Genomic DNA, 17,508 nt, shown 5'->3' with positions numbered 1-17,508 from the left:
CCCGGAAGGCAGCGGACCAATCCGGCAGCGGACCACAGGAAACACATTCCCGAAGAGAAGAGAGAGCGTGACGGAAAGTTTGGAGAGAGAGAGAGATCCTTTCACAGTTTAAGGCAGGAACAAACTGGAGCAAATGTGCCGCTGAAAACTGAAGCTGACCTAAGCAATAATTCAAATCTGATAATAAATAGTGTCAATCAGAAAGATTGTTTAATAGTGCAGTTAACTCGAAATCTTAAATCTGTGTGAACTTAAATCAATATAATTAAACTGCAATTAAATAAAGATCCTATAAAGGTAAAAAGAATATTTGCTTAAATTAATTTATAAAGCTAGGTTGCAGTAGGTCTAACTAATTAATGAATGGATTTCAACGAAGATCCCATAATCTTACTTTAATGAGTTTGCATAAGGAGCTAGCAGCTGTCCAGTGTCTAGACTGTTACATTACATCATCTTCCTCAGGAGAAGAAGGCACTGGAGGAGAACAAGAAGCTTGTAGCTATTCATGTTAAACAAGATAGCCATTATTAACCATCTGTGCTCTTAAATGTCTTTGAGTGTGTGTGAGATGGGGGAGGGTGCAGACTTTTGGTGTGAACTCTGACCCAGCAGGCAGTTCATTTGACACACCAGGGTAAATTGAATTCCTGAGGCCTCCTCCTCTGTCTAAACTAGGCTGTGTGATTTACACTCGAAAATGTATCTTTTAAATCAGCTTATATGAGATGGCTACACCCCTTTTCTTTGTTTTTGTGTGCTAAAGTATAAAGGCATTTCGTATTGATTTAACCCATCCAACGTAAGAGAATTTGTTGAAGTGGTTGCATGGAGAAGCTGCAGATACAACAGAAGCCATATGTGTCCTGAAAGCACACACTCAGACATGCTGTCCCATGTGACCCAGAGGTCAAAGTCCAGTCCTCAAAGTAGCACCCGTGCCCAGAACAGAGACACAGGCTAGTTGTTTCATGTGTGCTACAGAGACAGCAGAGCCATGAATCAAACATTGTGAACTTCCCTATGTGCAGATTCATTTTCAACTTCCAGTCACAAAGTACCATGAGAGTATGATAATAAAAAAGAGAGTATCAGCATTTATTAGTTTAAATATACGTTACCATTTAAAAGTCTGAAGCAGGTAAAATGTGTCTTATGCTCACCAAGGCTGCATTTATTGGATTAAAAATACAGTAAAAACAGTAATATTGTGAAATATTATTACAATTTAAAATAACTGTTTTCTATTTCAAAATATGTTAAAATGCAATTTATTCCTGTGATGCAAAGCTGAACTTTCAGCATCATTACTTCAGTCTTCAGTGTCACACGATCGTTCAGAAATCATTCTAAAATGCCGATTTGGTGCTTTATGAAACATTTCTTATTATTTTGTACAAACTGTGATAGATTTTTTTTTTTCTAGGATTCTCTGATGAATTGAAAATATAATTAATTTGAAATAAATAAAGCATTTATTTAAAATAGAAATTTAATGCATCCTTGCTGAATTAAACCATTATTGTCTGAATACTCAATTCTGATTGGCTGGCAGGTATACATTAAAACAGTTTAATCACCATTCATGTGGTGCTTTCACTGACGCACACAAACACTTACAAGTGTACAGTTGTGTATATATTTCAGTATTATACTATATTATACACTACCACAAACTGCCTTCTTGTTGAAAGATGAAAGGAGAAAAAAAGGTAAATGCATTTTGACTTGATTTAAATGTTTAATTTATTGTACATTCTGTTGAAAACTGTAGTCACAATGACATATTTTCCAATCACTGGTTTAGCTCCTTTTGATAACATCAGATGTTTTCATACAAACCGTAAATACTGGACATCATGAGAGGGAATTCTGTGCAGCTTAATGCCATTTAAAGGGATCAAACTAGAAAACCTTTCCGTGTTTTTCTTTGTGTATTCCAACATATCCACTGTAAGCTCAAAGCTTAGTGTTGGGTCAGGTTATGTGTGTGTGTGTGTGTGTGTGTGTGTGTGAGTGTGTAATTTCTGATCACTACTGCCAATCACATGTGTGCTAAGCAACAGCCAACTGCCTAAAAAGACACTTTACGATGAGTGCATGACATCAAGAAGTCTGCAAGTGCAGCGAGTGACTTGTGAAAAGCCTGTTTTTGATGTTAAGACGCAGGTTGGACCTTCATGTAGGAGGTGATGTCTATACATTATTGTCAATGATGTAGAGTATCATCCATCAAGCCTTTGTCGCTCTTGAATCTCAGCACATTAAGCAGTTGTTAGAAGCAGACGGATAGAAGGACACTGTTAAATATAGCGCCTCCTAGTGGTATTACAGAGAATACATTTTGAACATTGTATCTGCAACATTACAATGCAATTTTCTTTTCCTCACCGGTCTTCTCTGAAAGCAAAAATCAGGGGAAACCAGTGGTGAAGAATCGCTGAATGCCGATGATAAACAATTTAAAATCTTTGGCGTTTATGTTGCTTACAGTTACTGATGACTTTTCTGCAGTAACCTCACAAATGTGCAAATAAACTACCGCTGATTAATGATGAATGTTTGTCTCTTACGAGCCCTCTAGCGACTTTTACCAAGTCCTCTCCCAGTCTAAGAGACTAACAAACAATAATAAGCCCTGGGGAAGTCGTGTAAACACTTTCCTTTTGTTTTACTCTTTAGACTATTAATATTATAATCATTATTGTAGTCACATTGAAGCACAATATAATTATCTTAAGGCATCTGCACAGACAGTGCTGCGCAATAAAATAATAAACCAGTAGAAAACAAAAAATCACTATGTACAATGAGTCAGATCAAGTGCTAAACCACTTGTGGTCCACAGGGCAAGAAAACGGAGTGTGTGTGTGTGTGTGTGTGTGTGTGTGTGTGTGTGTGTGTGTGTGTGTGTGTGTGTGTGTGTGTGTCAGGCCGTCTCTCCACTCTCCCTTTCTCGACTGAAGTAATAGCGCACTGGGGGACTGGGCAGGTCTTCGTCACCATCCACCTCCGGGGCAAATGATACGGTAAGGTCAACATACTTCCTGCCTGCTGAGGGTTTGATCAGTTTATGCATTCTGTAAGAAGAGAAATAAGGGTACTGTCATGGAAATACATAAGAAAACCACAAAGCCATTTTATTTTAAAGCTGAAGTGTGTGTCATTATTTTATTTATTCATAGTCACAAAGAAATGACACACTTCAGTTTGAAAGTCTAGGTTATTTTACTGCTGGGCCTTACGTCAGTTTGAGTCTTTTGTTATGCCCTGGCATAACCGGCACATACAGCATCTTCACTCCGTGAACAACCATGGTGGGCTCAATTCCGTACTCCTCCTGAAAATTAAGCATAAACGTAATTCTTACATTATGTACTCTGCAATAATTAACTCATTCTTAACACATGCTAAAACAACAGATCATTAACCCTCAGAGACCCAGGAATTATTGATGCATTTTTAACATATATTAAAATTGTTTTTATAAAAGGGATAGTTCCGGTCCTTGATTCTGATTGGCTGAGCCACGTTCACTGTAAACCACAGCTTCTTGGGGCTTATTGCTTTATTAAGAAATTACTGTTTTTTTTTTTTTAAATGCACATTACAATTAAAAAATTTTGAGGTTGGTAAATATTAAATATTCTTACAAATTAAAACATATAACAATTTTAAAACATTATTTATTCCTGTGCTCCAGTCTTCAGTGTCACATGATCCTTCAGAAATCATTCTAATGTGCTGCTCAATAGACATTTCTTATCAATGTTGAAAAGTGCTTAATATCACTGGAAACAGTGCTAAAAAAATTATTTTTAGGATTTTTGATTAATAGAGAGTTAAAAATATTTTTATAACAACGTAAACGTCTTTATTCTCAGTTTCTGTATCAAGTATCAATTTCTTTCAAAAAAGAAAAGAAAAGAAAAAATGCGTATAGAGCCCAAAACTTGTACGGCAGATTTGTCAGAATTGCAGTTTATACACTTAAGGTTTACATAAAATTACACACACACACACACATAGATAGATATATATATTTATATTAATTATTTAAAGAATTAAAACTTTTGTTGTTCAAAAGCTCACAAAATTTGATCCAAGTCAGCAGACAGTGATGTTGCCATGGTATATTTCAGAGCACGAGCAGCTGTTTTAATCCATATTTAGGTATTATCAACCTTCAAAAATATATTTTTGGGCCAGTGGGTCTCTGAAAGCTAAAGTGCACTTTATGTTTTTGATCTGGAAGCTCAAACGCTACACACCTTTACTGCATTCATGAAATCAGACAAGGTAAAGTCCTCATGACCAAAGATAGTCCACCGGTCCCAGATAGAAAAGGAGATATCATCTCTGGTCAAAACAAAAGGATCAAATAGGACCAAGATAAGAAACACACACTTTTCATTTTTACAAGTGCCAGTCCGTGCAGGAGTGTTGCTGTTACCTGATCTGGGTTCTCTTGACCTGAGCTGTTTCTGTGAGCACCATGACTGGAATGGCCAGGTTGAAGAAACAGTTTTTAAATAACTCAAATCCATAACCACCAGCGACTTTTATCAACTCCAATGATACCTACAAAGAATGAATAATAAAACGGTCATAAATACAACAAAAAAGCAATGGACTGAACACAATAGTAATTATCAAAGAAACAGGATTTCTCTCACCAGTCCTGCGACAGCAGCTGTAGATGTGGCGATAGCAGGGATGATTTTGCCAGCGATTCGTTTGGTTTGCAGTCTGTCAGCGGCCTCAATGGCATACATATGAGCTCGCAGAGCCGACGCTGATGCTACGAAATCCATGTGTCCGTTTGAGTCGTCATCCTTCTCAAAGAAAGTCGGTGTCATACGTAGCCTCTCTAAAGACGAAAGAAGAAAGGAAAAGAGACATAAGAAAAAAGTAGGATATCATAGTTTAGCTCATGCAGCTGTTATGTGTTGTGTGTGAGTGTCTCAACACACCCGGTGTTACAGAGCTGGAGCTGATGGCCTTCTGTAGCTGTGAGATTGCTTGTCTTTCCTCTTCACTGCTTACTGTCATTTGCAACTGATCAGGCTTCTTAACAGTCTCATCGGTCTCTATATGCTGATACAAATACTCACATTTAGTGATCTTTCTTAAAGGGGAAGTGAGCAATTTCAGTCTGGCACATGTATATAATTTATGTCTTTGGCTCTTAATGACAGGAATCCTAGTGGTAAGATTTGAAATCAATTTTCTGGTCACAATACAATAACACTGCATTCTATTTGCAGGGATTACTAATTTTTTTTATTAATATTTTTTTGGTCACCTAAACCTCTGAAAATATTTACCTAAAGTACCCCCTTATATCTTAAATGAATATTTCAATATTATCCCATATTACTGTTTTATTTTGAATGTTTTTCATTTCAAAATTATTTAACATTTTTATGATTTAAATTAACTATTAGCTTTTTATCAACTCACAAAACAAGTTTGGAAGCCCCTGCTTTATATATAGTTTTGGCATGATGAAAAAACAGCATAGTACAGTTACTTATTTCTCCCTTAAACAACTCAAAATTATGTCACGTTCAATTAACAGAGTTAAACCTGACACATTTTCATTGTTCGTTGCGTACTAAATACAGTACATAATTAGTTAAAGAACAGATACCTTTTCAGCTGGTTTGTATTCAGGAACCTCTACTTCCACTAAAACACTTGAAACAGCCTCGTAGGAAAGTTGCTATGAATTATTCAGCGGCAACAACACAGAAAAGAAAAAAAAAACACAACTTGAGAATTTTATTCAGGTAGCACACAAGTAAAAAACAAAAAAAACACAAACATTAAACGATCATCTTACCTCTTCTGAATAAGGAATATTATAAATTCCAGCAAAAAGGCGAGCTGAGCTGACAACAAAACTGAAATGCCTGATGGAGGAAAAAAAAAAAAATTTGTATTTCTGTTTTACCCCATAAAAATTCCTACTTCTGTTTCTATAAACGGGGTATTTAGTCAGATACTCACAGTGGGTCATTGAGGTCGAACTCTATAGGAGAAGGCGGCCGTTTGGGAGACTGCCAGAACAGACCTGAAAACAGAGGAAAACTATCTGAGCTGGGCAAAGACGAGACTCTGCTGGTGTTTAATACAGCATCTCTGCATGAATGAGAGAGGCATGCAACTTACTGCCGTCTTTTAGCCGTGTGTCCAGTGGAAATGAATGTAGTAGTTGTAATGCCTGAAGTATTACAATAAAAAGGCACACTGTAAACATATCCCAAAATAAAAACACTTTATTCTTAATAGGGAATGTATTAGTATATAATAAAGCATTATTACTAATCTATAAATAACTTCCAAAGCCTGAAATGATAATAGTCATTACTACAAGACCATCTCCATTATTAAAGATTTATGCATAATGGTTCCAGTACCTTTCTCTTGAAGTACTTGTCAAATTTGAGTCGAGCGAGAGCTAGACAGTGTTCCCACTGAGTGGGTCTCCGACTCAGCAACTTAATGACCTGAAATGACCCTTCCATACTCTCCCCGGCCATCATTCTCTGCACACACAAGCACTGAAATTAGAACCCTAACCAGGCTTGTTCAACACCTACAAGGCTTAATCAGTGTTTAGATAAGCATGTAGTATTATCCTTACCCGTAACACCTCTTGAGCTGATGAATGAGTCTGCCAGAACATGTTATAGATGGAAGGTTTGTGGGAGAAAGCACTCTCAAACTATACAAAACAAAAACAAATTGACAAATCAGAACACTCACAACATCTCCAAGTACTATTAAGAGACAATCAAACCCCAAACTAAGCCTTTTTGGACATTTTTGACTCATTTATTTTCTTTGTCTCTTTCTTCTTCTTTTTTTTTAATTAAACAAACAATATTCTTGGAGTGGTCCAAAACTTTGCACCCTTTTAAGATGTGCAGTCTGACTAAACAAAAAAAACTGACTTCAAAAAACTGAGTCTAAGTGGTCATAAAAGTCATATCTTGGCTGTTTGCGGTAAAAAGAAGAGATGCAAACACAGAGCAACTGTTTTTAATATCTGTTAAATAAAATCTATGTATCATGCACAATGCTGAACCAGCATATAGAGAAATGCGCGAGTGAAACACCCAGAATGCAAAAGATTCACAAAGAAAGGTTAACGAAGGATTCTTCTATTAGGGATTCTTCTGACTAGATCTTCAAACTATGTATACATCAAAACATTTATCACATGTTCCAGAATAAAGATCTGATCATGTCCCCGAGTGATAAGGCATTTAAATGGATTTTGGGATTTGTTTTGGTGTTTATTTTCTATATTATGTGATGGTAATGACATTTCAAACTTTTTGGAGAAAAAGTTGGATAAGACTTCGATGAAGAAATGGATGGTTTCGGAATTAAAACACAACCAGTTTGGTAAGAACTAGGGCTGTCATATTGATTAATCGCAAACAAAATAAAAGTTTGTGTTTGCATAATATATGTGTGTGAACTGTATATATATAAATAAATACACACACATACATGTATATACATGTATAGTACAGACCAAAAGTTTGGAAACATTACTATTATCATATATATATATATATATATATACAGTACAGACCAAAAGTTTGGAAACATTACTATTTTTAATGTTTTTGAAAGAAGTTTCTTCTGCTCATCAAGCCTGCATTTATTTGATCAAAAATACAGAAAAAACAGCAGTATTGTGAAATATTATTACAACTTAAAATAATAGTTTTCTATTTGAATATACTTTAAAAAAATAATTTATTCCTGTGATGCAAAGCTGAATTTTCAGCATCATTACTCCAGCCTTCAGTGTCACATGTAACATCCAGTCTATCACATGATCATTTAGAAATCATTCTAATATTCTGATTTATTATGAGTGTTGGAAACAGTTCTGCTGTCTAATATATTTGATGAATAAAAGGTTAAAAAGAACTGCATTTATTCAAAATAAAAAAAAATCTAATAATATATATTCTAATAATATATTTTCTTTACTATCACTTTTTATCAATTTAACACATCCTTGCTGAATAAAAGTATTGATTTTATAAAAAAAAAGAAAGAAAGAAAAAATTACTGACCCCAAATTACTGACCAGTAGTGTATATTATTACAAAATATTTATATTTTAAAAACATAGCTTCTTTTTTTTATTTTTATTTTTTTTACTTTTTATTCAACAAAGTATCCTAAAAAAGTATCACATGTTCTGAAAAAATATTAAGCAGCAGAACTGTTTCCAACTTTGATAATGAATCATCATATTAGAATGATTTCTAAAGGATCATGTGATAATGATCCTAAAAATTCAGCTTTGCATCACAGAAATAAATGATAATTTAAAGAATAATACATTTAAAAACAATTATTTTAAATTGTAATAATATATCACAATATTAATTTTTTTTCTCTATTTTTGATCAAATAAATGCAGGCTTGATGAGCAGAAGAAACTTCTTTCAAAAACATTAAAAATAGTAATGTTTCCAAACTTTTGACCTGTACTGTATATATGTATATATAAATAAATACACACACATACATGTATATATCTAAGAAATATATACATGTATGTGTGTGTGTATTTATATATACATATAAATACATACAGTTCACACACATATATTATGCAAGCACAAACTTTTATTTTGGTTGCGAATTGATTTGACAGCCCTGGTAAAAATATCTAATAAAAGCTACTTGCAAAAAATATTAAATAATCAAAATTGTATTTTGTGACTTCAAAATGTCACACTGTTGCCCTGACAAATATTTGCTCTAGTCACTTCTCATTTCAATAATAACCATATAAAAAAACTTGAGAAAACTGAACTGTTCTCCAAAATACTTTGTATGCCAGTAATGACAGCAGTAATAGAAAAATAAAATAAAATAAAATAAAATAAAATAAAATAAAATAAAATAAAATAAAATAAAACTAACCTTGTCTCTGGCCCACTGTATGGTGTGTTCAATAACAGCAGGAAAAGATTTTAGAGTGCAAAACGGAATCTCCTCCTCCGGTGGGTCTCTCTAAGAGAAACAGTCACAGTTGAGGAAAAAAAAAAAGAAAAGACATGGACAACAAATAGGTAAACTGGCACACAACCTATATATACACATACAAACTCACATGGCTGTTGTAGGACTCAGTGAGGTATGGGACGATGATCTCAGTGTGTCCTTTCGTACCCATGGTACCCGAGTCTAACAGAGCTTTCTGATTGGATACACTCCGACTGTAAGTTCACAAAACAACCACTGAAGAACGTGAAGCACTCATGTAATACAAAAACAAATATTTCTGCTGTTAATTAATGAATTACCTATCCACATATCTCCGTGCCTCCACGTTGTCCAGTGCGGTGACCACCAGGTTGAGACGGGAGAAGAAAGCGTCACTGTACATGTCCTCTGTAGCAGGACACACTTTATTGAGATGAGCATCTATTTGCAGCTCTGGGTTTATTTCTAAAGAAGCTGCTGCTGCTGTAGTGCTCTTTGGCTTCTACAGAGAGAGGAAATCCAACTTATGAGACCTTTAATTCATGAATGAAAGAGTGAAGAGCTATCCAATTAATAAGATACCCGTATATGCTGAGGTCTGAAGAGAAACTGCCTGTTGAGGTTGGATTTCTCAATCAAATCTGGATCTGTGATGCATATCTAAGAATAAAAAAAATAGCATTCTAAGAAATGGACCCACTTTCCGTTCCCCAAGTAAATGATCCAGTCAGATGTATATCCCCACCTCTCCAGAGCATCTGCTCAATCCGACACCCATTAGAGCCATATTCTTCAGCATCTCACAGCCAATAGCACCACAGCCCACCTACATTCACATTTCAAGATAAACACACAGTAGCTCAATGCATCTATGCAAAGAATATATCGTAAGAATGAAATTCTTCTACTGTATTCTTCTAAATACATTCTACTGTATCTGCTATTCCTTTCACTCACCATAAAGACTTGAAATGTGTGCAGTTTCAAACACAGTGACTCTCCGATACATGCCCTCAACGCATCGTACCGGTCTCCCCTACAAACACCAAAATCAACATTAAAGCAGTGGGCCTCAACCTCCAAGTGTCCTATTGTCCACAACAATATTTGAAGGCAATTCCCAGTGATTTACTCGAGAAAGATTTTTCAAATACTTTCTCACTATTTCTAATAGAAACATTTTTTAGAGCTTGGCATAACAAGAAAAATGTATTTTGGTTATAAAAAGGTGTAAGAAGTCTAGTAATCACACTTTGAAAATCAGGCCACCTCATATTTCCACTGGAAACATGGCTCTTCAAAGAAAAGTTTGAAGCTTGATTTGTAATTGTTTCAGTTTATTTTAATGCTTGCTTTGTCTTATTTGAAGTCATTTTAAGGCCCCCTTGGAGCACTGATTTAAAGGAATTACATCACAAGTAAAAAAACTATTCTTGAAGTAAAAATGGTAATGTTTGTAGGTGAGGAAGAACAAAAAAGAAATGACCATTCTACAAATGCTGTAGAAACATATGAATTAACAAAACAAGCTCCATACTTGGCATCACGCTCACCTTGGGGCAAATTCCTCAGCAGGAAGAGATTGGAGGGGCTGAATCACCTCTATCGCATCGAGATAAAACTGTATACACACACATATATATAAAAAAAAGAATGAATCGTATTTCTTCCTATCAATGTCGTGCACTACCATTCAAGATTTTTTTTTAAGCAATTAATACTTTTATTCAGCAAGGATGCATTAAATTGATCACAAGTGACAGTAAAGACTTAAATCATTTCTCTTTTTATATAAATAAATAAATGCTGCTCTTTTGAACTTTCTATCCATCAAAGAATCAAGGTTTTCACAAAAATATTAAGCACTGATAATAAGAAATGTTTCTTAAGCACCAAATTTAGCACAACTTTATGACTTTATATTTTAAAATGTAATAAATCGATTTTAAATATATAATAGTATTTTCAATATTAAATAGAATATTATATTATAATATATTTTCTGTATTTTTGATCAAATAAATGCAGCATTGGTGAGCATGAGAGATTTCTTTCAACAACATTTTTAAAAATCTTACAGATGGCAAACGTTTGAATAGTAACATACATTAAAGAGAAGAAACATCTGAGCTTTGACTTACCCATTGCTGAAGAGGAGAAAACTTTCCAGTGAGAGCCTTTAAAACCTCTTGACTGGCAATACCACCCACCACTGCCGCTAGAGGAGAGAGACATCCCCTCGCACAGCGCGACACGCTCCTCACCAGCTCCTGGTTTACGCTTACCTGACGACACACACATTTACATTAAAAGATGGAAGTCTGAAGATATGCACAACAGGAAGTGACCATGTCAATAAGTGCTTGTGCAAAACTGACTTTGTTTTTAAGTGTTCTGCTGATCTCCTCAGTGCACTTCAGGAGCAGCTCAGCATCCTGCAAGCAACTACACACAGCAGAGGAAAATAATCCAGCACAATGTTATTCATCCATGTCGATCATAATCAGAGAGAGAGCGAAATGTTCACACTTAATGTGCCAATATTTTGATGCTTAAAGTACAGTTAAGAGAAGCCCTATTTTAAACCATTACAATTTCACAGCGGACTACTCCGCACAACGCTGCATAAAAAGAAACTAATGATGCAATGAAATTAAATTTTTATTTGAAAACTGGCTGAAAACTTAAATTCAGTAATTAAATTTGGGTAATTTAATTGAGTATGCTGTTCAGGGTTACTGCATTCACAGGTTTAAGGGGATCTCTCAGATAAGCAAACTACATTTGATAAAATCTATTGTCTTCAATTATCATATTCACCCCTTTTTTTTTTTTGGATATACACACAAAAACTCAAAAAGTTTGGGTTAACTTATAGAACAATTGTGACAGAAATATATTACTACTGTATAGTAGAATGTTCTTCTCAAAGTACTAAAAATAATACTATTAAAATAATAATATAATTATTAAACTTATTTAAGAAATATGCAATTTTTCATCAATGTTTTAAATGTAACAGTAAATCTCTGTTGCAGGATAACAAAAAGTGTTAAATAAACAAAAATATTTGTTAATTTTCATTTAAATATATTATAAAAGTTAAATGAAAGGTAATGTTTTATGCCTCATTTAAAACAGATTTCATTGGGCCCTAAAAATGCAATTATTGTTTAATTTTTTTTTATAAAATTGTTGTTAAATTGTATGTTTGGCTATTGGCTATGATTTTAATTAATTAGTATTTCAAAAAATAGTATTTCAAAACAGATTTTGGAAAAATATTAAACAGAAAAACACTGATTTGGAAAAGCAGATTTCATAGAGCCCTACTTATTCATGCTTTGTGTACAAAACAGACACAGACATGGTCAAAATGAACCATTTGTGAAGCGCTGTTCCGGTCAGTGATTTTGGCTCTGCAAAACTCTTTTGGCTGTTGAAATTTTGTTGCAACACTAACAGAAATAAACCCTCTTGCCCTTAATCATTGCTTAATCATGCCACACCAACTGTAGGACAAAACCCATTCAAAACATGGTGATCTGCTGCTGGTTAAGGGTTTGAAACACTGCCTAAAAGATGAAAAATGTATTTACCCAATGTTGGGGAGTCTAGCATGCTGTTCCAGGAAAGCATCCAAAGCTAACATGATTGTATGGAGCTGCAGAGGGGCCTGATTGGATAAGGACACATTTATTAAGTTCAAAAGTGACTGATTCTCATGTCAATAATGATGAATGGACTCTTATATTTCTGACCTCTGGTTTACTGAAGTCTGGAGTAAGGAGCCGGGGGTCAGATAACTGCTGCTCCATCGTCTCCTTCACAGACCGTAGAGAAAACAGTTAATTATTGTACTTCACCAATATCAAACATACCAACTAAAGGTGGTGTTAACATACAAAGGTGAAGGTTTTGGGCATCTTGACCAGGCGGAAGATTCCCGCATGAGCGTACGGCTGGAATGATGAGGTATCTCCAATCGCAAAACTGTAGGGAGATAGAACTAAATACACACACAGAGTTAAATATGTAAGTAGAGTACGTCACTGTGTGTGCATGATGACTGTAGAGTTTGTGTTTATACCTGTAACTTGGTGAGTGGTACCATTGAGTTCACTCATGCCATTGATCTCTTTAAAACACACACTCTGCCCAGTCTGGAGGCCGTGTGTTCGGCTGTCCATACACGTCACAACACCAGGATTCTCCTGCGATTGGATGTCGAGCAGGAAGTTAAAAAGCAACTCCAATCACAGAACTGTAAAGTTCAGCATTCAGACTAAATGTGACAAAAGAAACGATCGGATGAAGGTTTGACAGCTCTCATTACCTGGCTGATGTTTTGGATGAAGAGCTCTTTTGGTTCTTCTCCTGTAGGGTCCGACACCTCAAACGCCTCCCCAAAATCACAGAACACTCGCGAGCAGATCCCAAACACGTCACAGCCAATGAACTGCACCAAAAACGCATGTTCAAGCACCCGAACAGAGAGTAATATCAATGTGCATGTACATCTGGGAATGACCGTACCTTGATAGGAGGCTGCTGAGAGTGGCAGAAATGGTCGATGCGTTTCTGTAAGCTCAGCTTTGTTTCGGTTAACACTACACACTGAAGAAATAGAGACATCAAGTATGACATGAACGTAATAATGATCTGATTGGAGTGACGTTAGATCATATAAAATGTTTGTTGCACTTTAAATTTTGCTGTTGTCAGCGGAGACCCACCTGGTATCTCTTGAGGAAGCTGAGGTCAGTGTTTTCATCCAGGACATCAGTGGACACACTGACCTGAACGTATGGGTTTAACTCAGCCACTCGAGAATGGACAGCCTCCACCCTAACAGAAAAAAGAAATTCATTATTATTACTGCACATCTTCATAGGAATAAAGAATTAGAGTCTGATAAGGCCACAGAGATACACATGAGATCATTAGAGGTGGACGATGTGACTACATATATCTTATAAAATTTATTTGATGTCAAGGTATATATATACAGTCACAGTTTAGATGATTTTGTTCTAGAAAAGATAAAAAAAAATAGGGACTTAATTCAGTCCACTTGAAACAAAAGTAAGCACAGTGCACCTTTTCTTCTGGCTATGCACATCCTCCTCTCTGATGAAGAAATTGGTGCCAAGATCCCAAACTTCACATCGTTTACAGTCATGAAGAGTGACTGCCTACAAACACACATGTGCAAAATCTCATAATAAAAATTAACTGATCAGAAAATAGTCCAAATCATTTATAACAATAAAAAATGAGTTCACAATATCCTATACGTAATAGTTCAAAATTAACATTAACAACATTATACAAAAAAAGAATAAATTACAACAGTAATGTCACATTGTAATAATATTTCACAATATTACTGTATTTTATCAAACAAAGCAGTCTTAATACACAATAGTGTATTGGCAAAAAAATAAATAAACCATGACATTTTGTGTATGGTGATGGAATTCAAATATTAACTCCATAAAAGTGTATACAGAAAAAACAGGACAATATATATCTAGACATTTATCTTACCTTCACTCCTGCCAGAACAATGTTTTTTGCTGCACAACATGAGAGATTTTTGATTAGAACTTGGTGTGAAGTACAGCACTTTATAAAAATTACAAAAATGGTTTAATATAGACTGTAGATGGTGCAGATGGTATTGAATTTATAACGCAAGGAGTTTACTGAAGGAAAAACTGAAGAAATACATATACATAAATCACTGACATTTCAGATCATGATATTCTAGAGACTAGGTATTTTTCACTCTCTCGTATTAATGTATAGCCTTTTATAAAGAGATTGTTTTCTTATTAACAAGCTTTTACAATGAAATACAAATATGAATATGAAAAAAGGACTGGAGTGGTGTATGTACGGCACAGCTCACCTATTTCCACCCCAAGGGCTCCTATTCCACTGAGAAACACAGCGGACTGGGCCATCTTCTGCATAGCACTGTCCCCCAGCACATACCGCTGCCGACTACACACACATACACACACACACACACACACACACACACACACAGTGAGGAGCAGGAACGCTGGACTGAATCTGATTAATGAATTGTGTTTCAGCTTCAGTATTTACAGTGTACCTGTACAGAGAGTCATCTATGTCCATGGAGTCGGCCATAGTGGGAAGGGGAGAGGGGTGTCCAGGTGTTCCTCTGTGAGATTCTGTAGGAGAGATAAAGAGCATCTATTCACTGCTGATGATAATGCTGTCAAACAATTAATTGCGATTAATCGCAAACAAAATAAATGTGTTTGTTTGCATAATATATGTGTGGGTTCTGTGTATATTTATTATGTATATATAAATGCACACACATACAGTATATATATTTTGAAAATATTTACATCTATTTACATGTCTATTTATATTCACATAATTTATATTTTAAATAAATATATTTAATATATAAACATAACATATTTCTCCTGAACTATATACATGCTCGTGTGTGTATTTATATATACTTAATAAATATACACAGCACACAAACATATATTATGTAGCAAAAACTTTTATTTTGGATCCGATTAATCGCGATTAATCGTTTGACAGCACTACAGCAGAGCAGAGAAACACAGTCCAGAAATCTGAATTTACAGCTGCAAATTTCCTAATGTCAGAGATCTGGGTATGCCATGCATGTTAATTTTCAGACCATTTTGACAGAAAAAAATAAATAAAAAACCAGTAGACATACATCAACCTGCCCTGCTCACAAACACCTCCACACTGTAAACGGTTCGACTGATTCATTCAAAAGAACCGATTCAAAAGAACGATTCATTTAAAAAAATCGATATGCCTGTATGACATTTTAGAACAAAAATATATTCACAATCACAATAGAAACCACGATTTTTAAAACTGTATTCATTTCGATAAGTGTTCCAGGTTTGGAAAACAATTTTAAAATTCCCTGATGAGCATTGGAGCCCTGAGTAACATGACAACTACTTCTGTCTGCAATGTCATGACAGCTTTATGACATATCCTTGTCAAGTGAGCAACACATTATGAATTTCTAATAATAATAAAAAGACAATCTATCTGAGCACTGCCACACGCAAACACACATCTAACGCGAATAATGTCCTCCAATTAAAGACGAAAGACTAAATAAATGAATATCTAAAATACAAAATAAATCACGTCATCAGAAAAACATCTCGCATTTAATCAAAAGTTTAAACATGTCCTAAAAGCATTCATTTATCATACTGCTTACTCATATCTATATATCATTAGCACACCGGCTAGCTGAGCGGATCACTAAAATCAGTTTAACTAGAAACAGTTCAGCCGAATCTGCAGGCACGGTCTTGCTTAATGCGCCTTCACGGCTGCGGTGGCTTGTATTCAGTGAGTCGAGGTTTACAGTAATGTCTGTAGTAAGGAAAAAGAGATGTGAATTAGCTACCTGTCAGTGTGCGAGAGGAACGGGAGCAGCACACTTCTTCTACTGCGCATGCGCAGTGGGGTTTCGTCATGGAAAACTGTCTACCGCCACCTCGTGGATGGATAACTCGCCCATTAAGCATATCCTCCTGAAAACAATAAAAAAAAGTTTGTAAATTTAGTTTTCTTTTTTTTTTTTTTTTTGTCTTTACATTTGTTGGAGCATAGAAAAACAAAAGTAGAAAACCATTTTTGAAAAAAATCTATGTCCTTTGTAGAAGACGACAGAAGTTAGTTTAGATAGTTAAGAAAAGGCAAAAACAATGATTAATTTTTTTTCGTTAGCCAATCAGCTTTTAGGTTTCAGACTTTTTTTAATAACCAAACTTTGTCCAAAGTTGATTCTCAACTATGTTATGAACTATATATAAGGATGATATAAAAATTTACTCCATTTAAAATTATCTATAAAAATTACCATAAATTGATATTCCCATTTTATTCCATGTATCTATACACTGTATCTAATTTGCATATTAATGTGTTCTTGGGGCAAACCATAATGAAAAAAAGTGGGAGTAATAACATTTAACATTGTAAAAACATAACAATAACATTGCCAACATTTTCATATTTCATAGGAATATTGATCTATCATTTATTGTTGTGTCTCCCCAAAATACCTGATTAACATGATGTTTGTCCTGGTGACCTCTACAGAAGACATGTATGAAAACTATGCCCCGTTTCATAAAAAAAAAAAAAAAAAAAAAAAAAAAAACATATTCAGATTTGAAACAGCATACCATTTTTCTGAGATGTTTATTAATGACAAACAATTAAAAAAATTAGTCAGATTTAAATGACAATTACAAAATATTATGATATTTCCCTAGCAGTGCTAAATTTGATCCTTCTGTCAGTTTCAGTCATATTTAAAGAACAAGGAGAAGGTGTGTTTATCAAACCTCCAAACATCTGATATCTCCAAAAAGCCCTGAATGTGCTCTGTACAGGTCATCCAGTTACAACTGTGGCATG

The 17,508-nt window shown here is 34.8% G+C and overlaps 1 protein-coding gene across 1 annotated transcript; it reads right to left on the bottom strand.

Moving 5' to 3' along the window:
- Positions 1–1,728: 1,728 nt before the first annotated feature.
- On the bottom strand, positions 1,729–16,631 carry LOC109101003 (ubiquitin-like modifier-activating enzyme 6). The gene is made up of 33 exons (XM_042776012.1): positions 16,490–16,631; positions 15,152–15,233; positions 14,942–15,036; positions 14,578–14,606; positions 14,128–14,222; positions 13,764–13,875; positions 13,564–13,644; positions 13,364–13,486; positions 13,118–13,241; positions 12,933–13,036; positions 12,789–12,851; positions 12,627–12,703; positions 11,406–11,472; positions 11,169–11,312; positions 10,581–10,648; positions 9,985–10,063; positions 9,773–9,853; positions 9,610–9,687; positions 9,348–9,529; positions 9,155–9,260; positions 8,965–9,054; positions 6,650–6,730; positions 6,423–6,551; positions 6,175–6,226; positions 6,013–6,076; positions 5,846–5,915; positions 5,654–5,725; positions 4,974–5,097; positions 4,677–4,870; positions 4,454–4,581; positions 4,272–4,359; positions 3,246–3,340; positions 1,729–3,080 (listed from the first exon to the last, which is right to left on the bottom strand). Exons 1-33 carry the CDS (start codon positions 16,608–16,610, stop codon positions 2,930–2,932), a joined length of 3,249 nt encoding a protein of 1,082 aa, XP_042631946.1. The 5' UTR covers positions 16,611–16,631; the 3' UTR covers positions 1,729–2,929.
- Between the last annotated feature and the right edge of the window lie 877 nt (positions 16,632–17,508).

This window comes from Cyprinus carpio, chromosome A1 (assembly GCF_018340385.1).
Source record: "Cyprinus carpio isolate SPL01 chromosome A1, ASM1834038v1, whole genome shotgun sequence".
NCBI lineage: Eukaryota > Metazoa > Chordata > Actinopteri > Cypriniformes > Cyprinidae > Cyprinus > Cyprinus carpio.
The sequence above is the reverse complement of the archived record's forward strand: the minus strand, read 5'-3'. Positions and strand labels throughout refer to the sequence as shown.